The sequence below is a fragment of the Chanos chanos genome, chromosome 1, assembly GCF_902362185.1.
Source record: "Chanos chanos chromosome 1, fChaCha1.1, whole genome shotgun sequence".
Classification (NCBI taxonomy): Eukaryota; Metazoa; Chordata; class Actinopteri; order Gonorynchiformes; family Chanidae; genus Chanos; species Chanos chanos.
Window position 1 is genome coordinate 53861800 of NC_044495.1, and position 26994 is coordinate 53888793.

General features: G+C 42.5%; 2 protein-coding genes across 2 annotated transcripts in view; one reads left to right on the forward strand and one right to left on the reverse strand.

The window, feature by feature from the left end:
* The first annotated feature begins 603 nt into the window (after positions 1-603).
* rab35b (RAB35, member RAS oncogene family b) lies at positions 604-9166 on the forward strand. The gene is made up of 6 exons (XM_030769052.1): positions 604-856; positions 3909-3959; positions 4614-4737; positions 8071-8195; positions 8308-8432; positions 8967-9166. The coding sequence occupies exons 1-6, from the start codon at positions 805-807 to the stop codon at positions 9093-9095; spliced, it is 606 nt and encodes a 201-aa protein (XP_030624912.1). The 5' UTR covers positions 604-804; the 3' UTR covers positions 9096-9166.
* Positions 9167-15835: 6669 nt separating this feature from the next.
* The window catches only part of bicdl1 (BICD family like cargo adaptor 1), a 19881-nt gene continuing 8722 nt past the window's right edge, over positions 15836-26994 (reverse strand). Inside the window, exons 3-11 of the mRNA XM_030789363.1 lie at positions 23626-23742; positions 23192-23203; positions 21000-21146; positions 19234-19413; positions 18500-18718; positions 18201-18344; positions 17945-18075; positions 17439-17559; positions 15836-16015 (exon numbers count right to left, since the gene is read on the reverse strand). Coding sequence (XP_030645223.1) covers positions 15836-16015; positions 17439-17559; positions 17945-18075; positions 18201-18344; positions 18500-18718; positions 19234-19413; positions 21000-21146; positions 23192-23203; positions 23626-23742 — 1251 coding nt within the window. The remainder of the gene's footprint in view (positions 16016-17438; positions 17560-17944; positions 18076-18200; positions 18345-18499; positions 18719-19233; positions 19414-20999; positions 21147-23191; positions 23204-23625; positions 23743-26994) is intronic.

Here is a 26994-nt window from a genome sequence, read left to right on the forward strand (position 1 = left end):
ATAGAAATCTAGAAGTTTCTGTACATGTGCTTGAAAACTTTGAGACGATGAGAGAGCAGAAGATGGATGGGCATCAGGAAGCAATGCGGTTCATAATCTACATTCTTGACGTTACAGAAACCTCGAAGGACACCAATCAATTTTTTTCCCGATTATTCGTTTCAGATACCTCGATCACTACTAAGCACTCCATTAAGCATTCAAAGTAAAAATATTTTTAAATGGCCGTTAGTGGGATGTGCAAGCGGACAGGGTAACAATATCAAACGGATGCAATGCACAATAGGAGCCGATCTTTATCAGCTTAGTACACTGACCTGCACAAACGACATGTTTTTAAACTGAGTGACCAACCGAATAAATGTAATGTTACAAAAATGTATGGTTAGCACATGCCCAAAGGACTTTGAACTGGGAAGTGTCGTACCTTGAACTGAAAATCATGAGAGATACTTTATCGGCCGCTAGTATTAGTAGTATTGTTTCAAAGTGGATTCAAACGGTGTACGCGTCTGCGCAGTGTGCGTGCAGTGCTGTACTGGGTGCAGCCAGCAGCCACCACCAGAGAAGGAAGCGGTGTTTCCGGCTATTTGCAGCTGAGAGAGAGGACTGCTGACAGCGCTAAACAACGTAGAAAAAGCCGCTGGCTTTGGATATCAGTGGGACACCCCTTGTCAGATATTACTCTCATATCGAGAGGACTGCTGCCAAATTTAAGTGCTTAACCTTCATTTTACAAAAACAGAGGAGATAGAGGAGTAGGACAGAAGCTAAAGCGCGGGGGCTGACCCAGCAACTACCGGCATGGCCAGAGACTACGATTACCTCTTTAAGCTGCTCATCATCGGTGACAGTGGTAAGCTAACGCCGCGGATGCGTGACGGGAAGTGGGCCTCTATCACAGGGTTTAGTACTCTGTTTTACAGTGGAACTTCAGTGTGGTCTTGAAACAAATGATTACCTGGTTAAAAACATGTCTCCTGCTACATATCCGCCACTCGTTTGTCGGTAGTCTTTGCTTTAGCGCTTGCTGTCAGGGCGGAGGTTGACGTTGAGCGTGTCAGCCAACAAGGCCGGATATCTACTGGCTGTGTGTTCTTACCGATTATTTAGCTGCTTTTTAGTACAGAGAACTTTTACGGCGTTGTAATTAACACGATTCGCTTTGAAAGCTTTTATTCATGTAATTAAACATGACGGTCACTGAACAATCGCACCGAAAGTGATACTGTTTTCGGGCGTTTGAGAGCTATAGCTTTTGTAGATATCTCTTCGGTGTACCATGTTTATCAGTATTTGTGTACTGAATTTGAGCAGTTAAGCACTAAACAGTGTTATTGTGAGGAGTGCTTCGTTGAGACAAGTGTTGACCAGTCACTATAATGAAAAAAAAAAAATCAGAATTTCTTTCATGGAGAATCGTTAAGTGACTTCGTAGTATCACTTTCTTCTCTGGTTTTTAGCCTCTTTTCAGTGGCCAACTCCGTGCTAAACTGTATGAATTATTGGGCTATCTAGAGAAAAGAGTGTTTGTGTGTGTGTGTGTGTGTGTTTTATTTATATATATCTATATGTATACATAATTATATGTACAGTATAAGACTCTCAGATAGTTGGTGAGTTGGCAGATCACGACTATAAAAGCTGGTTTTAGGTAGTGCAATTAATTTTTATAGGGTGTTGGTGGACTTGGAGCAGCCAAGGCCAAAGATTTGACCCCTGCTGTGTGTAGCCTATATATGTGTGTGCTCGCGCGCGCATGTTGCTTGTAAATGTGTTTATTGATTGTATTTGGACACTGCCCTGTTGCACAAATGTAAGGGAGTTTATCACCTCAGATTAAAAATTAAAAGTGGCGAGTTCCATGCCAGCTTTTTTAAGTTCTGCTCACTAAAACACACCTTAAGACAAACAAAGATGCACTTTTCATTTGATTAAAAACTCAGTGCAGAGCAGCAAGTGAGACATTGGTTTTTGTGGTTGGGTGCCCTGGCAGTGGCTGATGTGCTAACTTGATATTCTGTCCTTCCTTTGAAATCCTGCTAAAACCACGCACATGTGATTAAACCATTCATCTCATTTCATTAAAATAAAACATTTAAGACAAAACAACATCAAGATACTCCAAACACTTATTTTCACTGTTAATCAAGTTTTTTTTTTTTCTTAAATAGAGAATACCAAATTACCAATACAGCTGTGGCAGAGTAAATGTATCTGACCTTAGTCGCTATTTGGATCAAAATGTCACGGTTTGCAAAACATTGCAGCTACTCACTGCAGGATTGGTGCATGACAGTCCGTTTCTCACGATAAAAGACCGACAGTGGAATCCTGCTCAGAGGCTTTTTTGTCTGTTTTCATTTTCTATTTGTGACTTCGATATGCCATCTCTGGGAAGTCATGTATGAAGGCATTAGTCATTTGTTGTACAGCGTTAATGTTAGTATGTCGTCATAGCGGGATTATGCCTCAGCTTTCTATGGCTGCGCATTTGACTCCATGTTTGAATGGCTATCAACCGTTTATCAACCATTAATGTTTCAACTGGGCACGCACAGCATTGGGGGTCGTACGGTTAGTGTGTGGCGTAATTTATGAGGCGATTGAACGTTGAGAGAGATCTTCGTACATCAACCAACATGCCGATCCTGGCACTACCCTGTCCTGAGACCCCAGGACTACAACAGTGAGAAGCTGTTCTGTGCTCAGCCTCCTACACACACACACACACACACACACAGTCCTCAGTGTCCCTCAGCTCTAGGGTGGTTCTTTGGGTCTTTATTTAGGGGCTAGTTGAGCGCCAGAATAATGAAAGCCTGATCTTAGATGGAATGACAAGGGTTTGTTGCCTAAGACGGCAGCAGAGTCCTTGTGAAAATGTCTGAATGTCAAAGCCCCAAGCAGGAAATGGATGGGTAATGATGCCCAAGCCATGCCTCAAGAGGAATCCAAACTCTGTCAGACAAAATAGTATTTTCAATTGTGAAGTGTTTTGCAGTTTAAAGTACTGCATGTTTTGCTGTTCAAACTTGTATAGTTTAAGAGTGTGTATTTGTTTGTTTTAGGTCCAAGGACTCTGGCAGACTGCATTGCTTAGCATTCAGAGTAACCAAAATGAGTGATAGAGTTTTGCATCCTGTCTAAAAAAAAACACACAAAAACCCAAACATGTAAGATTTTACACAGAGAAATGTGTCCCCACACTAAGACCTTCAAGCTGGTATATTGATCAGATAGAGAGTTTTAGGCTGGTTTTAGTTACCTTGGCTTTACGTGATGTATCAGCAGAGAGGTAGCCAACACTGAGAACAGCCAGAGAGCGTACTGACGCTGTGATGTTAAAGTGTGTGTCCTACACGTCTGTTGGGTCAAACATGACTAGGGAGAGCGTCTTGGGAGCCGGTTTGTTTTCAGATGGGCTTTTAATTCCAGACCAGCCCGATGCAGGCAGACCGTATTAGATTACATTCTGCTAGCGACTGAGTGCCAGGCACCTTGGCACGTCTCCTGCTGTACTTCCAGAGGTTCACATCTCGTTAGCGTCTCTTGAGGCGAGCGAGTGTGTGTAGGATGGTCTCTCAGAAAGCTCAAATTCACGTATGACATTTAGAGCCAGTGTCCCGATCTGGACCGTGAGTCACCAAAACAAATAAACGTAGACATTTAAATATTTATACAACGCACAAGCTGAAACTCGAAGCTAACAGCTTATTTTCCCCAATTAGAATCGCAGTGATGAATACACGTCGTGTTGCAATCCTCTGCTTTCAGTTTTACAACTTGACAACAGAGACTGACTAAAATGTCCAGTATACAGGCATGCTGTGCACGTTTTGCGTTTTTTTGTGTTTTTTTTTTTTGTTTTTTTTAATCTTTGACCATGTTTCTCTCCTCTGTCGTAGGAGTGGGAAAGAGCAGTCTCCTTCTTCGGTTTGCGGACAACACTTTTTCAGGTAAGAGCGTTAAAGGTCACCCTTAGGACTGTCCTATTTTTCTTACCTGCCGATCTCAGCATTGTTCAAACAAATACCAGAACGGGGAGGGATGGTATACGCAGCATAGCCTAATACTTTACATAGCTCAACGGTACAGCCCGCGAAGCTGAGGTTAGAGAGAAAGAGGGAGAGAGAAAGAGTAAGGCACATTTCCTCCCTGCGTGTGTGAAACCTGTCACTGCGTCTTTTCACACTACAAGACGAACGACGATATCAAGCAACATAGCGCAATTAGACCAGAGCAGTGTTTTGCGGAAGGAAACGCAAAAAACACGCAGGTTATCTGACGCCGAGGCCCTGGGCGACGTATGCCCCCTCAAAAGGAGCACGGTTATTCGTATCGTCTCAGACACACGCTCACGGTTGGCAAGTACAACACTACCGGAGTTTTAACCAGAACTCAGACTACACTATAGGATGTAACAGTGTGGTTTTGAATCTAAATGATGGAAATTTGAACATAGTGGCTGGTTGCTGACTGAATTTTGCTTTTGACAGGAAGTTTGTAATCACTCATTGGTCTAGGTTTAGCGGTGTGTGGATTTGGATTTGTAGTTCATTCAGGCCCTCCCCTAAGCAGTGCACTGTTTTTCTTTTTCTTTTTTTTTGCAGGTAGCTATATTACCACTATAGGTGTGGACTTTAAGATTCGGACAGTGGAGATCAATGGGGAGAAAGTCAAACTACAGATCTGGGACACGGCAGGACAGGAGCGTTTCCGAACCATCACCTCCACGTAAGTACCGCTGCCAAACACACACACACACACACACACATACACACACATACACACACACACACACACACACACACCGAGACCATTTGTCATTTTTGCTAGTGTAAGGATTTGAGACCGCTTCAGTTCGAAGCTCTTAAGGGTGACCTTTTGGGTTTTGAAGGATTTTGCTTTCATTATCAGGGTTTAAATGTTCTCTGTAAGGTCAGTTGGAACCGTGGCAAATTAAATCCGTCAGAGAATAACTGTTCATTTTGAATACTGTTAATGTGGCAGCTGATTAGCTAATCATTTTTAATGAAGAGATTTCACAACAGAAAGATACTTTCTAACAGTGCAGTGAGCCGGCTGTCCTGACAGAGTGATTGGTGTCGTGGTATCGACAGGCTGTGATGCGTTTCCTGTGTTGGGCCTGCGCCTTCTGGCCAGACAGAGAATAGCTGAGTGACCATTATAAAACCTCTATTAGATTCATTATAAGGTGGTGATTGGTCAATTCTGACAGTCATGATAGCACCCCTCCACAGCCCTCCTCATCTGCTCAGTTTCCCATTGGATGTCCAAACTATCCGTTACACGTTAAGTAGCCTAATATTCCAATCAGCTTGGCTTTGTAAAAAACCTTTTTTGCACAAGTTGATCAGAGTTTGTTTTGTATCATCCACATCTCTGTGGATGATACAAAGGTCAAGCACTTTGACCTTTTTGTGCAGTTTACTAAGCATTTAAACGTTAGCAATAAACCTTTTAAATGTGAGTCTAAGTAAACTGGTCAAACTGTCAGAGAGGCAGAACCAGCTCAGGTGACACAGCATTTTTTTTTTTTTTTCTTTAATTGGGGAAGTCACTGATAAGGCCCTTGGCAGGGACTTTCCAGTCATTTTAAAAGGTTTTAAAACTCTGTACTCAAGAGTGTCACAGTCACACCGTGGCCATCCCTCTGAGTACTGAGCCGAGTTATTCACCCGCGTGTCTTTACTCCAGTCCTGATTGTTAGCGACAATGAGCTTTTTTTTTTCTTTCCCCTAATTGCAAGCAAACGACCAAAGCTTTTGAAGCGCCTCATTAGTGGTATGAGGTTCTTGCCCTGACTTGATCCACTTGGAACTTTCTCCAATCGCTGCTCGTTTGACAGGGAGGGCTTTGTTCGGGACGTTGCAACTCCCCGTCCTCTCTCCAACCCTGAGAGCTAACGCGGAGAGCATCCAGTTTACAGTTCGTATTCCCTCCCAGTCTAAAGTGTAACACACACACGTGTGTGTGTGTGTGTGTGTGTGTGTGTGTGTGTGTGTATTGGCCTGCTGCCAGCATGTTGTGCTGTAGTACTATGTGTAAAGAGAATGCTTTATGAGGATGAGGAATGAGTGTTTAGTTTCTCCTCTCTGCTCTTTCATTAAGGCTAAACAGTGACAGGCTCAGGGAACACTGGCTCCCATAGCCACTCACAAAGAGCCGTGTGTGTGCGTGTACGGGCGTGAGCGGGTGTTTCAGGCCTCAAAGGCGCGTGGCGTTACAGGCAGGCGTCCGAGCACCATCCCTCCCTCCCCTCGCTCCCTCCCTCCCTCCGTTTGTGCTCTTGATAGAGGGAGAGGGAGAGAAAAGCCGTGCGAAAGAGAGGGGGGAAAAAAAACAACCTTGAAAGGACTTGGAAGCGTAATAATCACAGTGTATTATTATTACACCAAGAGCTGTCAGTCACCTAAGCCTTTATTTTTGTAACCCAAGGTTTTTAACTAAGACGAAAATCAAACGACACAGCCAGGTTTTTGTCAGTGAAGTGACACACTTTTTTTTTTTTTTTTTTTTTTTCCTGGTAAGACAAAACGAAGACCTTGTCTGTTAATGTGGTCGCTTTGATGGGAACGGTTGAATATGCAGAGCTCCCATTGAAAAACGGAGATGTTAGCCCACACACACATCTGTCCTCTACCAATCTCTGTCCTTCTTTTCTGCCACCTCTGAAGAACGCCGATTAAAGCTGACTAAAGCTGTGTTTAAAAAAAAAAAAAACCTTTTATACATTTCATTTACTTGCTTTTTTTTGTCAGACTCTTTTATAGACTTTTTGTATAGAAACTTGAAGGAATTAGAGTTTGTAACTGAGTGCAATAAACAGCTCTTGAACATCCTTATTCAATCATCCATTTACATCTTATGCATGAACAGCTGGGGATCTTCATTTGGTGTATAATATGGACTTACTGTGATAGTGGTGGTGGTGATTTATTACACAGAACATTCCAGAAAATACATTCAGTTGAAATAGATTGATGTGAGAATGTAGTGAGACTTACATCTTTACAGACCAGTAAATACACAACATGTAATGGGTGAAGAATGAAAAAAAACGTTTTTTTTGGTTTTCAACCTTTTGTTTAACCACCCGGAACAAGCAGCAGCAGTGTCTCTTACTTGGATTACAAATTTATCATCTTCAGGTCATTAGTGCATATCCTGGAACGGTTATCGTTCTGTTTGTAGCTTTAACCACAGGGTCACCAACACAGACAGTAATGTGTGCAACTTCACTTAGTCAGGATGTGGTGTTTAAGTGTGTGTGTGTGTCTGTCTGTCTGTGTGTGTGTGTGTGTGTGTGTGTGTGTGTGTGTGTGTGTGTGTGTGTGTGTGTGTGTGTGAGAGAGAGAGAGAGAGTGTGGGTGTGTGCATATGCATCTGTGCTTGGTTGTTGATTGGGATGTCTTATGTTCGGTGTGTGCGTGCGTGCATTTGTGTGTGTGAGCGTGCGTGCGTGTGTGTGAGTGTGTGTGTGTGCGCGCGTGTGACCTGGGAAATTGAATGATCACGATAAAGCTGCAGCTGTCAGTCATGTACAGTCTGAATTCGCACGCTCTGTGTGCATGTGCGTGTCTCACGGACACACTGGGGACAAACAGCTCTGAGTGAAGCAATGACTCTTGGGTAGTTTAAGTTGAGCAATAAGACTTGATGCGTTCTTTCTGAGAGTGAGGTTCCAGTTAAAACGGATGTTTTTGGAGTTTGTAAATGTTTAGAGTCTCCTCAGTCGATTGAACAGACACATCAAATGCAGCCAATTCTGCGCCTCTGCCATCCAGCAAGTCAACCGAAGAGAAGTTTGTCTGCAAAAGAATATGGGGAGACTAGCCCGTCTGTCTGATTATGTTAGGATATAGTTATGGCATTAATTCTTTAGACTGATCTGTGTGAAGAGTCAGTCAAAGATTCTCTGACCGATAAGGTTTACACTGTATTAAGAACTGTCTTTTTTTTGGGCCTCCACCTGCTGGTCAGTGATGGAACAACATGCGCTGCCCATATACATTCTAAACATATTTTATCTGTTTCTCTTTTCAGGTATTACAGAGGGACCCACGGGGTCATCGTAGTATATGATGTCACTAGTGCCGAATCCTTTGTCAACGTGAAGCGATGGTTACACGAAATTAACCAGAACTGCGATGACGTATGTCGAATATTAGGTGAGTCATCTTGTAGCACTTTCACTAGGTGACAAATGTTCTTGCACAAAGTATTCAGCTCCAAAGGAATCATTTGTCACATTCACAACGTTAATCTGTCTGCTCCTCTCAGTGGGTAATAAAAACGATGATCCAAACTCCAAAGTGGTGGAGACTAACGATGCCCAGAAGTTTGCGGAACAGATGGGTATCAGCCTCTTCGAGACAAGTGCAAAAGAGAACATAAACGTGGAGGAGGTAAGAACAAGCCCGTGGGTATCGCTGCGGGTATCAGAGTTCTGACAGATTAAGACGGACTGGAAAAGAAAGGCCAGAAAATGAAACTTTAGAGCAAAAAAAAAAAAAAAAAACACACACAATGCTGTCTTCGGAGACTACAGTGCCGCCGTTAGTTGAGAAAAGAATAGAAAAATACATTTTCTGATGGATTACAATCTCCCTGATATTACAGCAGAAGCAGAGAATAGTTTCCTGTGCGTGAGTGAGTGTGTGTGCGCGCGCGCATGTGTGTGTGTGTGTGTGTGTGTGTGTGTGTGTGTGTTAGTGTTGGCGTTAGTGTTAGTGTCCTTAAATACAATATTGTTGTAATTCAATCTCCACTTATTGCCTCGTAAAAGTGATGTAGTGTTTTTGTCTGAGCGTGAAACTGCGCATCGTGAGGGATAACAATGATGAATGTTGAAAACTATGATAACATTTCTTGTGTGTGTCTCTGTGTGTGTGTGTGTGTGTGTGTGTGTGTGTGTGTGTGTGCACGCGCGTGCCTTGTAGATGTTTAACTGCATCACGGAACTGGTGCTACGAGCAAAGAAAGAATCGATGGCCAAACAGCAACAACAGCAACAGAATGACGTAGTCAAACTCGGCAAGAACAGCAAACGAAAGAAAAAGTGCTGCTGACGGACTCTGGCTTACCTCCTCTCCTCTACAGGCTCCAGTGCAAAAAAAACTCTCCCACACACACAATAGGACTATGATCATCTAAATGAAGAAAAAGGCAGAGATTAAATAAACGAAAAAACAACAATAATGAAAATGAGGAAGACACAAAAAAAAACAAAAAAAAAAAACGTCCCTTTTGGACAGAATAAATCATAATGACTTTTTAAGAAAAAAAAAAAAAAAAGAAAGAAATGTACAGATTTTATTAGAAGCGAGGAGTTTTATTTGGAATTCAACAAATATAATATTTAATAAATGACCCTCCTTCTTTCTTGAAGGACATACAAGCTGACATTGCCACCATGTGCAGATTTCTATTATGCATAAAGAGTTATTATGAAAGCAAAATCTATTTTCTTGCTCTTTTTTTTTTTTTTTTTTGCCACATCTTCATCTGAAGAGGGAGACTGTAGTTTTTTTTATTGTTATTATTATTATTATTATTATTATTATTACATTTGTTTTTTCAGAAGATGGGAAGAGAAAATGGGAGAAGTGGGGTTTACGTACTTCCCCCTCCTAAGCGTTGAGTCAGCTGTTTTCACAGACACGGACGCCAAACAAACCACGGACTCGCAATATTTTCTCCTTCTCCGACTTTTTTGGAGGGAGAAAAAAAAAAAAAATCCCAGGAGCTGACACTCGCCGTTCATCAACGAATTCGTCATGCGTGACTGGTGACGTGTTTTTTTTGGGGGGGGGGGGTTTTGGTCTTTTTTTTTTTGTCATTTTCTATATTGCCAAGTGTATCCCTCTCTCTCTCTCTCTCTCTCTCTCTCTCTCTCTCTCTCCCAGTAAGCCTCTCTCCCCAGTTCTCGCATCTCTGCACTTCAGCGTCCTCCACACACCAGCCGGGTTTTAGCGCCCACCCCGTTGACATTCAAAAAAAAAAGAAAAAAAAGAAGAAAGTCTTACTTTGCGCTTCAAGCAACCTTTTGCATTTTTCTCTCCTTTTTTTTATTGCAATAGGAAAGGAAGAAAAGGAGTGATGTTGCCATATTTTCATGTGAAAGGTGCTTCTCATGTGTTTAAAGACCTTCCTCCTGTGCTGTTACCGCACAAGCCCCGCCACCCCTTCTCTCTCTCTCTCTCTCTCTCTCTCCTTTTGTCTGTTGCCATGGTGATGCTCGCTGGATTCTGGAAAGGGGTCTGTGTGCAGTTTGGGTAGTTGTTTTTGGTTTTTGTTTTTGGGTTGTTGTTTTTTTTTCAAATCCGTTAACGCTCGCTGGCTCTCTCGCACACACGCCCCTGCCTGTCCGCCCACCTCACACTTCGGTCACCGTGGCCCAATCAAATCGTCAGCGGCTCTACCACAGCCGTATCCTACGACCGTTCGGCCGGCTGGTTGGCCGGCTTCCCGCCCCGCGGCGGATTATTTTTAGGGCCGTTTTTATTTGCCAAGAAGCTGCATTAAGGGTGCGAATTGGGCGCGCTGTGCTTCGAGTCAGCCCGTTATCAGTCTTTGGAGTCTTTGGCGGCTCCTCTCGGTGCCAGAATAACACAAGCCCCCCCCACCCTCCCAAAGAGGAGCATATGGCCACTACGATACCTTCTCTCTCTCCTGTCCCAGGACTCTTCATTCGCTTGGTCTCTCCTCTTTTTCCTCCTGAGCGCTGGCAGACCTTCAGGAGAAATCACGGCGTAACCAACACGGACTGGTTTGATTACCCCTCCCTGTCACAACCAGCCCGGCCATTACTTTAAGACCAGCGCTCAAACGGAAAGGCGGACGTTAAAGACGGGGCTTGGTTTCGGGGTCGCTTTTCTGACCCGCACACCTCAGATACCCAAGCTCTACCAACGACGGCCCATTACGTAGGTTGCCATTGTTACCGTCTGGTTGACGGAAGTCCCACTGCAGGCTCTCTGCAGTAGTGGGAGGTCAGATTGTGAGCAAATCCAGAATCATCAGCAAACGCAGTGGGGAAACCCACAGGCAATAACACAACTTAGATTTCTGGGCGAAGGCAATGACAGCTGGACAGATCAACTCGAGACAAGGCGCCAGGTCTCCAACTATTTGGATTGTATTCATTGTATGTATGTGTGTGTGTGTGTATGTATATGTGTGTGTATGCATATATATATATATATATATATATATATACATACATACACACACACACAATAATCATGACATATTTGCACACATACGTTATACATGGGCATGTACATACTGTATATGTGTGTTAGAGTTGAAATAATTTTTCAGCTGTGGTTTGCTGTACACTGGAGTAAAGAGATGTATTATGGATTTTCCCCATCTAATGAATTAAATCAGTAATAAATATTTTACAAAGAATGAATTATTTGACAGAATTACATTTGTCGTTTCTTCTTGTGTTTTTTTGCAATAAAAAAAAAAAATAGGGATAGTTATCAGCCAGATTTGGTTGTCATAGAAAAGAAAGTAATGATTTATAACTATTCTCCCAAGACATGTATGCTGTAATTCTTACCTGTTTTCCGACTCTTAAAGCAAGAAGGTGAAACAAGGTTTCTTTCTCTTTTTTTTATTATGTCACAGTGCGCTCCACATGAAGAAACATATTCATTGGATGCTTTTCTGGGCATGGAATCACGTATTTGTAAAAATCTCATGTCATATGGTAGTTTACTGAGTGTTTTCTTCTTTACTAAAAAATATGTATTTCATAAATATAAAACCTACTATTCATTTATATTTGTTCATTCAACTCTTATATAGTTATAAATATTACATATATTATGAAAAGGTATTTAGTATAGAAAACAGGATTATTTACAGTTGGTACAGGGTCCACGTATACACATTTATGAACACATACTTGTCTGCACACATTCATTACCTGTATCAGGATAATTTCATCTTTTTTTCTTTTCTAGTTTTTTTTTTTTTTTAATCAGTCTTAAGACTCATTAAGTCCACTTGTGATCAGAATGTTTTTTTTTTTTAAGTATGAAAGTTATTGAATCCGTGATTTTGGTCTCCTTAAAAATCATAGATATGTTATTTTACACAATGCTTGTACATAAAAATGCATGCAGTTTTCCGAGGCTAGACATGTTATGGAAGTTATATTATTGATCAAGAAGAACACTGAACATCTCTTAAAATCATATCTTCTCGTATTCAACAATCGTTGCTTTTATATATATATTAGGCGCTAAATGTTTCAAAGGCAGTTAGCATGAACAATCGACTTTTAGCTATTGGCCAAACACGCTGATCTCAAACAAATTGCTGTTTATATTTTGGAACGGATATTCAAGACATAAAACTGAAATGACGTATTAGACGATACACATCAAAGGCTCTCGTCACTGTACGAACAAAGCAAATGATTCTATGCATGACTCATAGATACAGTAGTTCTTTGCGTGACAAACAGGTTTTTTATGAGAAATTATATTAAAAAAAAGTGCAGAAATGGGGGAGCTACCCAAGTCATATTAGCCGTTTACCAAACAGGTCCCCAAAGGAAATACTCAGCCGACGATGCATTTTGATTGGGTTCCTCTTTCACTTATCAGAAGCTATAAAGCTGTAAAATGGCTTATGAGAAATATGATAGTCATTCATGCAAAGTTCCTCCTTGGTTCCAGTTGAGAAAATAGGTCAAACATGTACTAATGATTCAATAAGAGCATACACACACATACAAAGTGCCAAATAAAGGAAGTGGCATTGATTAGAATGGCTGATCACATTGAGGGTTAGCATTTGTGGAAATGGCAGGGGTGTGTGTGAGAGAGAGAGAGAGAGAGAGAGAGAGTGTGTGTGCGCATGCATCTGTGTGTGTGTATATATGAAAGTCACCCAGATCACATCACAATTACACCACACTCACACCAGCTCTCCATCACGCCGCTTCGTTTTAAAACAAGAAGACTCCAGACACATGCAGCAGAAACTTTTAAAAAGAGTGTTTAAATGGAAAAAAAAGAGAGTACAAAGTACAATGAGACACTTACAGAACAGTACATGTAAGACAAAAGAGAAGAAGAAACTAAGAAGAAATCAAGCTACAAATAACAAACCAAAACGACTCGCTGAAACGGATTTCCTAAATGAAGAGTTGGAGGTGACACACAAACGGTGGAGAGATTCCAGCTCTGGCCTCTTTTCCTTTCTGTGTAAAACTCTGACAGTTATCTAAGCGGGAGTGATGTCACACTTACTGCTCCCTTATTACGTGTCAAACTCAACCAGTACAATTAAGCTTACCAGTTCATAACCCAGGAATGTCAATCGAAAGCTCATTCAATACAGCAGGATAAGAAACCAGCAACCAATGAACTGTGTCTAACTCCATTCTATTTTTGCCAGATTCAAATTACATTGTAAAAATTTTCACACATACAAGCAAACTTAAACACTTGTCCAATCAGTGATTAGGGTGAGACAGAGTGTGACTTCTTTTATGTCGCAATGGTATTTGACAGAAGCAGTCCTGCAAATTTTGGCCTTTCAAACAGATATTTCCACTCTGCGCAGGAAACTAGCAGCAGAGGGAGGGAAAAAAAAAAGCACAATTTGTCTCCAGACTCAGTTTCTCTCCACTCTGTCATAAAACCTTTCCAACTCTTCAGAGGAGTTCCAGCTTCCTGTAGAGGTTTACATGAAACTCAAAACAGACAGACGATTGTATACAAGTAGATTGTTCTAGAAAACGTACACTTTTTTTCTTTCAAAAAGTTATGCCTTTTTATAAATATATTGATTTTTTTTTTTTAATTCTCTTTTTTTTTTTTTTTTAAATAAAAAGTCATTCTTTGGGTTGATCCAAACCCAACACTTGCCTTACATTAAAATGAGGAGAAGACTTCTGCATAGCTTTGCTCAAATGCACCAGACTTTTGCCATATCGCACAGTGTCAAGACACACAGACACACAGACACACACACACACACGCACACAGACATGGGTCATGGTGCTAAATCTCTCCGCACATCTCTCAGACACAGCCGGAGGTGAGATAACTTCAGACCAATCACGTCAGTCTGAAAACGCACACAAACATGATGCATCAGAGACCATCTGACCAATCACTGGAAGCCCACAACTAAGATCTAAAGAGTTTGTTTACTGTCTCATAGGCTGGAGCGTAATGAATCCCTCCCACACGATTAGAAGCACAACCAATGGCAGTAGGCCTTAAATTAAGACTACAGCTGCAGCACAGTTCTGAAGCCTGATAAGATATTTGCTGAAACTTTATGAAACCTGATTGAAATTAGAAACTGTTGAGTTCTAAACCTCGCTCACACAAATGTCGCTGTTTTTTGTTTTTTTTTTTAAATGTCAGCTTGAAGTTGGACAGAAACAGAAATGTTGTTGTAGACTTTGCCTTTTAAGTATATGTAAACATATTTGAAGAATTTGAATCAGTAAACACTGAGAATCGGTTTGTCCAGGGTAAGGTCTGTAAACTGGACCTGTTAAAAGGCTGCAGCTAAACTCAGATGTTCATAGGTTCACAGTCATACTCCAGGCTTTTTGTTTTAGGTTTGCAAAAGCCCAAGCGGATTTAGATCGTAACACCTGTGACCAGAGTTTAAAACAAAAATGATTTTTTCTTTACTCTTTTTTTTTTTTTAGAGCTGACAGTTAAACCTGTTGTGCAGTTAATGAGAACACCATGCAGAGCCTGCAATGAAAAAATAATGAAGCATCTTCTTGTACGCCATTCATAATATTGACAAAAACATTTCAAATGGAATTGCTCTGCACTGTAATTGTTTTGCTGCTGTATTGGATTCACATACAAAACTCAAGACAGAAAGAAGTCTTAGTTCTTCAGAACACCGATTATTACACCCGGCCCGCCGATAACCACTCACATCACAGACAAATGGAATTGATCACCGTGTTTTAAAAGAGCGAATGTTGACTTTGCAAACGTTAATAATAATAGCCTGTAGCAAATATATTATAACATATTCAAATGTCGTACACTGCTGATCTGACTTAAGGTCTGCGGGTACAGCGCTACGTGAATAAACCCTGAGAACATGACTGAGTTTGCTGCAGCAAAGAAAAAAAAAAAAACAGACTTTCTGTAATGTTTCTCCACCATCACTTAAAACTGCTGTTAACCAGACTTTGGGAGAATACAGAGCGTGATCCAAATTCACTGAGCAAAGCCTTAAAAAAAACCCCAAGACCTCACCCATAGTCAAGACCCATTCTGAACACAGACTTTTGAAACTAGACTCTTGAGCTGAGCTCTGTCGACTTCTTGCGAGAAATGACCACACACTGTCCTCTCTTATTCACACTACTTTGGTAGTTTTGGGGGAGAGGGCAATCATGAGACACTCATACAGAAGAGGTTGGCTTCTGAGGGTAAGCGTAACGACCCTGTTGAAACCACCCTGAAGTGTTTTAGCCTGACTCAGCTGAGAGTAAGATCTGAAGTTTCTACCTGTACCTCATCATATATGTGCTCGTTCGCTTAACTCTCCCAGAATCTTCTGGAACACATCGAAGGACACAAGACTCAGTCAGAACGGATAAAGTGCAAAATGGCCCCTGGCTTCCACAGGCACCAGTCTCTTCATGATTTAGCTTTCTACTGCTTAGTGTTTCTAGTATTTTCTACTCTTTGGCCATGTCTGTCCCCATGTAGCTATCATTGCCTCTCTCTCTCTCTCTCCCTCTCTCTCTCTCTCTCTCTCTCACTGTCTCTCTCTCCCTCTCAGTATCAAGAAAAGCTCAGTTTTTCTTAAAAAACGAGAAGAGCCTCTTGTCCCCGTTGGAGTGACGGTGGGCTCGTCTGGAGGAGTGTCCCCTGGAGGAGCCTTCATTGCCTCCAGAGAAGGAGTAAGTAGATGCCCTCCACTCCTCCTGATGCTTATCCATCAACTGCTGATCTATCACTCTGTGCATATCATCCTGAGAGAGAGAGAGAGAGAGAGACAGAAAGAAAGAGAGAGAGGGGGGGTAATCATGAGAATGATACAGTGTTCACAAAGTTTTGAAGCTGCTTCCATTAAAACAGCCAACACCACAGTACTGTGACAAGAGTGTACCAACACTGTTATAATGTGTTGTAACAGACATGTAAGTGAACGTAATGCTGCAGTTACCAATAAAAAAGGAAATATTGAGTGTGGTGCCCTTACCACATTAATCAGTCCTTACACAGTAATAGTGTTTTTTTTTTCCCTACGAGTCTGCCATAACACATTTCAACAGTCTTACGGAAAACCGCATGACAGTGTAAAGGAAAAGAGAATGTCGAAAGGAAAAATAACAGATGGTTTTATAAGAATGAAAAAAACACGGAGTGGTTCTCTACTCTAATGAAGCCGGATGACTGGTGCGGTGAAACCGATAGACTCATGTTCCATAGTGAAAGCATGGAGAAGCTCGGAATGACACTGCCATAGAATGATTCCCCGGATGGCATAAGCTGGCACCAGATGGCACAAGGCACAGGGTGAGATGGCACACCTGAGCTCACCTCTAAGGCAGGAGAGGGGTGCCACAGGGGAGAGGGGGGTTGGTACGGAAGCTGAGAAAGGCCACTAGATCAGAAACCACAACAGCCATACAGTAAACAACCCTGAGGAGGCAAACTGTAGGCAGGGAGAGAGAAAGAGAGAGAGAGAGAGAGAGAGAGGGAAGAGCTGGTAGTTACAGACAGGGAAAGAGGACTGGGAGAAGTATACCCACACACACACACACGCACACAGACACACACACACGTGCACTCGTATACACACATACGTACAAGCACGCACACACGCGCGCGCGCGCACGCACACACACGCACACACGCACACGCACACACACACTCATACACGCACACACACACGTGCACTCGCATACACATGCACACACACACACACACACACACAAACAAACAAAAAGGGGAAAGATTTAACAGTTATACAGGCAGAGGAGAGGATGGGCATAAAATATTCACACACACACACACACATACTCACACACACACAAAGTTTTGAAAGACATAAGGAGGACCTACATGTTATCAGGGGAAGTGAAAGGCTAACAGGTTAAGAGGCAAAAACACAAACTCAACCTATGACAAAAAACTACGCAGTCTGACACTGTTTTGGAACAGAGGAACCAACGTGAAGGGAACATACTTAGTCACTCTCTCTTTCTTTTTGCCTCATATATGTATATATATATATATAAATGCCCTAGCCAACGTGGTTATGTTTTTTGATGGTATTAGACTCCGGTGGTGTGCAGGAAAGTGTTAAGTTCAGCATGGTATTGAGTGGGCCCTGTGCATCCCTGTGTATTAGTGTGTGTTAATGTGTCTCTGTGTTTAACAGAGACTTACCTGCCAGGCTTCCAACTGTTGAGACAAGTTTAGTTTCTGTTGGATGGCGTCCAATAGCTGGCTGTTAAGGGACATAATGTCAATCTTACACTTGGCCAGCTCCATCTCAACTGCTTTTTTCCTGTAACACACACGCAGACACAGGTGGAGAGAGAGAGGAGGGGGGAGAAAGAGGTTTAATCCTTGGGTAAGGATAGGCCAGTGTATGACAGAACGAGGTCATGTTAAAACCGTCTTTGACATCTAGTAAAATGAAGAGGAGCGTATCTTCAAATGTGTGTGTTTTTTTTTCTCTCTTTTTTTAGAATATGTTAAGGCATGCACAAAAATGTTTTGTAAACACAAACACCACAAATTTTTTAATCGTCTTGTGAGCGTGAATTCCTCCAGAATGTTTACATTCCAAATATTAAAACGACTACATTCCACAACACTAAAACAGTATGAAAGTGCAGACTGAAGAGTGTGTGTGTGTGTGTGTGTGTGTGTGTGTTTTGGGTCAGTACTTGGCGATAGCGTCATCTCGGTCTCGTATGGCGCTCTGTAGCTGCTCGCTAGGTTCCCGTACATCAGCCATAGCTCTTAACCGATCATTCTCTTCTCTTGTGGAGCAAACCTCCACAGAGAGCATCGCCACCTGCAGGAGAAATGGTATTATGACACGGATGTGAGAAAGAGATAAATATACATTGCGTGTAGTTACAGTGTATTAAAACGTGTAATGCTAAGAGTAAGGTGTTTGGATATCTTGCGGGTGTATACCTGATTGTGGAGTTGCAGCAGTTCTTCTTGAGTGCTTTGCACTCTTTCTTGCTCCTGTTCATACAGCTCCCTGACTCCTCTAAGCTCCTCCCCAAGCTTCCGTATCTGCTCCTCCAACACCTCCTCGTCACTGCGCCGGGAACCCTGAACATATAAGCACAAACACACACACACACACGCACGCACGCACACACACAAACATACACACAAGGTACTTATCTGATACAGTCGTGGTGTGGTTCAATTTACAGCAATGATGATTGTCAGTGAGGCCTGTTTGAGCTTTTGATTGGCAGTACCGTAGACTCGTTGCCATCCAGAAGGTTCTGAGTGAGTCTGCGCAGCTCCAGCAGGCTGGCGTGCAAGCTACCTGTCGGCACGTCCTTGGCAGATGACGTCTCTGACGACTCATCCATGGATGAGTCAGTGGAGAGAGCCGAATCCGTGACGTCATTTCCTCTAAGCTGGGAGCAGATGGACCTTACTTGGCAGTACGCCTCCCATAGCTGCAGCCGTAACTGAGGATACAATACACAGGTTAGAATACTGGTCGAAATAATCCAAAACTGCTGAGAGAGACACAGACAGAGAGTGTGTGCATTGGCAGGTATGAGTCACTCTGCATCTGCATGAAATATATGGATCATAAATATTATATGTCTCTCAAACATGTTAGTGTATGTGTGTGTGTGTGTGCGCGCGCATTTCAGCAGGTGTGTGTTTACGCGTGTGAGAAAAAAAAAGAGAGTGTGTGTGTGTGTGTGTGTGTGTATGTGTGTGTGTGTGTGTGTGTGTGTGTGTGTGTGTGTGAATAAGTGGGTGTCTGGTCTGCAAGTCACAGTCACTTAAGCACCTGTATCTTTTCATCTAGTGTTCCCGGAGAACATTGTGTATGCACCAGCGCTCATTCACTGCATGAAAGTTTGTGATTGAATAACTCTGTGTGTGTGTGTGTGTCTGTGTGTGTGTGTGTGTGTGTGTGTGTGTGTGTGTGTGTGTGTGTGTGCGTGCGTGCGTGCGTGTGTGTATGTACCTGCTCTCTCTCCTGCTCCAGCTCCTCTTGCTCCATGCTCTGTTCTATTTCGCAGAGCAGGCTGGCAGGGTGTGGGCTAAGGCCCTGCAGACTCCTCTCCTCAGACAGCTCCTCCAGACGAGCACTCAGCTGCCTGTGAGAGACACGCACCTCCTGCAGCTCCAGCTGACTCTGACGCAACTGCCCACGGACAGGGGAGAGTTAGACACACAGGCGCAGAGTGCATACACAGGCACGCACACACACAGGCACACACACACACAGGCACACGCACACACGCGCACACACACACACACACACACACACACACACACACACACACAAAGATACACACAGGGGTAGAAGCAGACTGTGAATCACGTCAACTGACCAATTATACAACTACACAACAGTCTCAGGGGACGCATGCACTAACAAAACACACACACACATATATACACACACACACACACGCACACGCGCATGCGCGCACACACACACACACACACACACAGAGCCCTCTGGCAGGAAACACTGAGGAGCATAGTTGAACCACAATAACAAAAACTACAGTACAGAGAAGCTTCTGAACAATACCGCCCCCCCCCCAAAAAAAATCACAAAACACCCTTTCCCAACTATCTTTTTCTCTTTACTTTGCCCAAAAAAATTTGCAAAAAGAAAGGGAAAGAAACACATTAGAGTAAACAACAGAGGAAACACGTGTTTTTCAGTACAGTGTGTTCTCTAATTGATACTGTGAGACCAAAGAGAGTCAGTGGAAAGAAAACCCTTGAGTAATATCTCAAGGTCACGATGACGCGAGAACATCACCAAAGCAACCAGAACTGGAATGTGTCACCTGCTGCTGAAGCAAACAACACTAATTGCGAGACTAATTTGTGAAAGGCAGGGACCAATACTCTTTATTTACTATTGAATTTAAAAACAAACCATGATGAGCTAGAGTTACTTTAAAAAGTTACTTAAGTCATTTCAGGTTTCTGTAACTTAAAAACATCCATTCATACACTGGTTCAAGCGTAAGAAATTAAACAAAAATACGCAGCTTTCACACAGTTTGAGGGAAGTACACACACTCTTCATACAGTTTGAGCTACAGTCCCCTGTTCTCCTGTTTTCTGTATGTTTAATGCAGTTAAGCGATGGTTTTTATTCAGTAAGGCAGAAAGGTAGAACGTGAGTGTTAGGACACCATTGACTTTAACTTTCTGTGTGTTTTACTGTCAACAAAACATGACCATACATCATCACTGTTTTCAATTCTAGAGTTAAAAAAAAACACACAATACACAGCCTGAGATAATCCCAAGGAAATTAGTGTTTTTCAAAGCCAAATCATAAAATAAATGAGGTGGAATGTTTGTTTTTCGGGAGGACGCTACCAAAAGTACATCAGAACATCCTGACTAAGAGAACTTGAAGTTTACAGGGAAACTGGTTTTCCTCTCACATAGATGGTATGTTTTTATTTCCGTTCGGTTACGCCTCGGTTTTCTTAAGTTAATCGCAGTTATAAACTGTTATTTACATTCGCTTCCATTCTCAACTATTATTTGCTTTATTCCATTTGCTCATCTAATCTTATCTACACTTAACACATCTGTTTGTATCACCAGATATACCGCACAATGTTTCTCAATCATTTTTTTCAAACTTGTTTCATGTTTTGTGCGGTACTATGGGGAAGTGCTGTCTTGCATAATTCCTATAGTTTCCTCTCTCGTCAACCACTGTGTGAAAGTGTTACGTTAGTGAGCGCTCACCTGCAAGTCTTTCTCGTGACATTGCTTCTCCAAAACTAGCGTTCTCTCTCTCAGATTCTCCACCGTGTTGTGCAAGTGCTCGTTCTCCTCCATCACCTCGTTCACGCGTCGCTCCAGCTCCCGTTTTCTCTCCGACAGCATCTTTATCTGACCGAGGGAAAGGGCAAAAGACTTGACGCCATGGAAACAGAAACCTGGCTTTTCAAAACTTGCGTTTGGTTGGAAATTTCCCCCACGTCAGCCTTCAGGTAAAGCCGCGTCCTTGCTCAACTCTCGGACAAAATACTCAAGAGGATTACAACACTCCCACAGGTCAGTGGAATGCCAGTTGCCTGGCCAAGACCTAGGAGGTTACTCACACCCCCAGACTCAGGAATGTGTCGTGGGTATCTTTTAATATTTCTCATGAAATACACTCCCTAATCTGTTTTGATTCGTTCCAAAAGAAAAAAAAAAAGAAAGAAAGAAAAAAACCCAAAACAAAACAGGGTCAATCTTGCTCTAAGACTGAAACTAAGACAGTCACTTTGAAAGATGTCTTGCAGAGTGACCTGAAACGTTTCTCTCAAGTCGCAAGTACGGCTAGGCCGCCCAAAGAGCTCACTCCATTAAACAAACATCAAGCAAGCCTCGCTTTTTACTCCTTCCCTCTTGTTATGACCTACATCTGTTAACCTACTTCAAAGACTTTGAGCGCTGGCTTTGGATGTAACCGAACAACGATTCACCTAAATGTACCGACGACCGAGTCTGTCTGGCTTTCTACGCGTCTTCGACAAATTCATTAACCCTGGCACATTCCCGTTTACGTTTTCTCATACTCCCGGTCCTCTTGCAGGTTATACACCAGACCAACATACTGTATCTCCGCAAACTCAGGAAAGAACGTTGATATAACAAATGAGGATGTACTGGAGTTTAATATCCTCTTTAAAAACAGGACAGCTGCTAGAAGAGGATTTACCATTCTTCAGTCTATGAGAGACTAAAAATACCAGCTGTACTTGTGGGACTACCCAGACATTACCACAGATGTCCTTAAAATAGAGCAGCATCTTATTCCTCTAAATTACTGCTCCAGCACAAACCCATGCAGCAGGGAGACTCTGTGCCACGCTGATCAAATCCGTCTTAAGAAAAAAGAAACACAGAGAAGCCTATTGATTCCCTCTTTAAATCAGCTCATCGGACTGACAGCACGTCACCGCTTTGCCTACTAATCATGCAGCCAATTTAGCTAATTACCCCCTACTCTATATATATGAGAACTCCAATGAGACTGCTTGCAGAGAGCGCTTCGGTATTGGGAAACACTCTTATTGGTTTCCATAAGCGGCCTCATCCGCCTTTAGCTTGATGGAAACTGCTTGCTAAATCCAGGGTCTTGGATACTTCACAGGGTGTGCACACAATAGAACTGACAACGTGCAAAATGCTGACTGTCTCAATCCAAAGAACGAACGGAAAGGCTAATATTTATGTCGAGGCCAAGAAATGGATCGAACTGCTGAAGTTCCTCTTCTTTCTAAACCATCTTACGCGTTGAGCAATTTAAACGCAAACTTCAAAATCTGATACCACGACAGAGACATGCAAAACACAAGTTTCACAATTCACTGATGCATGCAATGAGAGACCAGAGCAGACCTTGTATGCCTTTGACCACATGCATAATACATTTCTACCACTAAGTGCTGTCCCACTGAGCAGCTGTCTAAGGACAAGAAAGGGACATTAACAACCATGTCAGGGTTAGTACAGCCCTCACTGACTTCTTCTAAAACACACACACACACACACACACACACACACACAGGACGCACAGTTCTAGCTCTGCTACAACTACACTTGATAGATACACTTTGATACACTTGATAGTCAGTATCTGACGGGCTAGAAAACTCGGGGCGACACTGTTTAACCCCCGGCTGTCACGGTAAAGGAACTAGGAGGGCTTTCCACGTTCTTCATAAAGGCATGCTCGTGCGAGAGTAAGCCCGGAGAGTTACGAGTGGCTTTGATCTTCTAATAAAACCATGCCAGTCAGGCTCTGACCCCCCCCACCCCCCCCACCCCCCCCGGAGGCATTGCGATTGAAACAATGAGCTGCGTGAAAACTCAAACGTTTCTCTATATCGAAAATGCCAGGCATGCAGATCAATCACAGCCAATACAGAGTTGGAGCCACTTACTTCAAGCCCTTGCTGCTCCGACCGTGAGACAAATTTACCGTCATAATCGGGAAGGATGGAAAAAGACATTATAAACAGACGAAGAAAACGGATTTAAGAGATGAGGTCTGATAGACTAACACAGAACTTTCTGATGTTTTTTTTTTTTCTTTTTTTAGCCAAATCTTGATGTCTTTAAGTGTAATTTAATGAGATTTTTATACCTACAACTTCTTTTTACCCATCACATTTGCGTGATAAATGAAAATGTGACAATTCAGATCATTTGAATTTGATCTCATTTCTTATCTATGGTCATCAGTATATACATATATATATATATGCATCTATGTCATCATAAATCATAAGATTCATTTTCATGAGTTCTTCACATTTCTCTTGTTTGAGTTTATGTAGACAAAGAGGAAAAGACTACATCTCCCATGATTCCTCACCTCTGCTTGTAGGTTCTCTAGTCTGGTCATGTGCTGGTTGGTCGAGATACTCTTCTCTCGAAAATCATCCCGCAAGGAGTGAACCTGAGTGGACAGCTGCCTCTCGACCTGTGCAGCCTGTGGAGAGAGTGAAACATACACACAAACATGTCAAAAACACAACCCAGTCCTTACCACTCAACTCATCACAACCATATGCTCCACACATGGCAAACTAACACAGACATAATGTATTCCTTATCTGTTACCTTGGTGATTTCACATTAACATGCCCTTTTAGTACAATATGTACTGTTTATACATAAACATATAACCCAGTTCAGCTGCTCTGTGTACAGTACATGCACTTGACTGATTGAATTTGTTCTCACTGTGTCATGTACCGATGATTTGTGTCATACAATAATAAATGGGCTCTGCTGCTTTGAATGAAAGCACACGTCTCTTTTTAGAGAAAGACACAATTAACAACATTCCCTGGGCTGTGATCGAACTGATTTTACTTGTTACATATAGCATGTGCCGTTGTTGTTGTTGTTGTTGTTGTTGTTGTTGCACGTTTGTTCCATTTCTTGTGCAGGCTAATGATGATGTGGACTGGCTGCTGATACAGTGTAGGGCATTTAAACAGGAGGATTCTGCTTCTCATACAAAGTCATTGACGTGGTGACTCACTGGTTTTCATTTTATATCAGAGAGAAATAAAGAAAGGTAAAAGGCCCCTGTGCTGTCAATAATCTGTGTGAGTCATACATTCTGTCCATTACAGACGCACACACATACACACACACACACACCCCACACGCACACATACAGGTACATTCTCTCTCCCTTTCTCTCTCATAGGCGACAGATACATTCTTGCTCTCTCTCTCTCTCTCTCTCTCTCTCTCTCTCTCTCTCTCTCTCTCTCGCACACACACACACTCTCACACACTGACATTGATAAAACTTGACCTTTCAGAAAAAAATCTGAAACGTTTTCTCAGAGAGCCCTGGCTTGAGCGTGCGAGTCTATTGGATGAGCCAGATCAGGCCACCGCCTCACCGATTGCACCGATCGCAGACGTGACACTGACAACAGACTCATTAGCATAAACGAGACTGCGTTTCAGGAAATCCAGAGTCATGTCGGCAGTCGTCACCATGGCAACCCCCGAGTCCTCCAGTCCATTCCTCTCCGTTCCCCATGGCGACCGAAAGCTTTGTCAGAAAATCAACTTTGCCAGTAAACAATCCATTGGTTTTCTCAGGTACATCGGGTTTTCAGACAAACGCCAGACAACCAATCTATGTTGTGTCTCTCAGTCCCTGTTTGGTTTCATTAAAGATATCGTTTTGAACTGCGTCACAACAAGAGAGAAGGAAGGAATGATCATTTACAGTGTTATACTCCCAGGTGCAACAGCAAACATCAGCATCGGGTGGATCTCGGTTTACTTTCTCGGAGGGTTGCAAGAACACACTACCAAATTCAAACTTTACATTTAGTCTCTTGACAAAATGATGTGCCATACAAAGCAAATAGTCACGTAATATGTGTCCTTCCCCTGTGGGGGGCAGTGTTTGATTTAGTCTTCTCTGTCCATGCGGAGCAGAATAAACAGGACAGTGGCTATACTGGGCAGACACTGACTCTGGCCCTTACAATGCCCTTATATAACGACCAGACAAACGTAAACACAGCCTTATCCCTCAGTCGGGTTTGTGGCACTGAGCTATTTTTGAGCAAGCAGGAAGTAGACTAGAATAATTATCGACATCCATAGGCTTTAAGCATGAGGACTCCGATTTTTGCTCTCTGATGTGAAGATATAGGATTGTTTTCAGTCAAAGCATATCACAACATATTCCGCGACTAATTTACTGCCCGTGTGATGTGTGATGGGGGTCTGTGCTGGGTTTCTCATAGGAGAGAATGTAGAGAGGACAGCTGGTTCTCACATCAATATTTCACGCTGAACTAATGTGTCCTTATTCCAATGACAGAGAGACTCTCTAATGTGGCTCAACGGCGGCAAGGTTCCCGACCGAGACTTCAAGACAATTACGGTTCTCAAAAGTTCAGCTTCAGTCTGTAACCAGAAATTGGCTGAGAAAAAAGAGATACTGTCTATCACAGACCAATCAAAATCATGCCACTAGCTGTTACAACCCAAATTAGAGTGCCACAGTCACTTTGCGCACGTTTTCGCCCAAAGTCGATGATTAGCAGAGAGGGAAAAATGAAGAGGAAGGACTTTGTTCTTCCCCTTGGATTTCCACATGATAAAAACAGAGGAGAGAGATGAAAGCGGAAAAGCTGTTTTACTCTGCGGTCGCAGAGAAAGAGAGAGAGAGAGCGTGACATTTGACCGGACTTTCGCACGAAATCGCAATCACAGTCGCTCCACAGGTTACCGGATCTAACGAGGCACGAAGGACCAAGCTTTCTGATCTGACCGAGTGAAACTTTTAACATGTCCTAGCAGAGAACACAACACTGTAGCTCCCTTGAGTCACAAAGTCATAAAAAAAAAAAGTTTACAGAAGGGGAAAAAAAAAAGCTACAACAAACGCAGCTGCTACATGTGTCCGCGAACCACGCTTGAGACACCAGTTCTAATCTCCAGAAAACACAAGACATTCACACAAATAACAAGCCCTTCAGAAGGCCAAAATTCCTCAGAGAGCTTTAAACAAAGCCATGGCGCACCCAAAACCCCGTACTCACAAATAGGTGAGAAAATCGGCAGCTAAGTATGACCTTATGAATCAAGCTTTAAAAGCGAGGACGTGAAGAGTCTTAACAAATCCAGACCTTGCAAAGCTGAGCAAACAAAAATAAACTGGAAGGAGAGAAATATTACAGTTTCATTACAGGCAAGATATGAAGTTGAGTGTTACACATTACATATCAATTGAGAGTAAACTAAACAATTAAACTTGAGAACTGAATGCTATGAAAATATTAGATCTGAGTACATAACAACCATGTGCCCCTGGGCTCTTCAACACTCGGTGCATAAGTATATCATGTTTCGAACGCAATAACAAGGAGAAATCCCTCAGCTTAGTTGTTCCTTAGAAGCACTTTCTCTCAGAGGACAGAAGTGTGATTTAAAAAAAAAAAAAACTGTTCAAACCAGGCCCTGCTGGATGGGCGGGGGGAACCAGACAGCAGCTGACAGGAATCACAGGAACAATATTTCCAAAGTATCCCAGAATTCTTAGCTCTGCCAATACCCAGACTGTCTTAAGGAATAAACACAACGTGGTAAACATGTACCAATCAGATGGGTTTGTCAGTGGGTGTTTTTTTTTTCACTTCTCTTTTGCCTGCTAATATTCATGGTCATTTTTGCGCCTGTGACCCTGTTGTTTTACTCG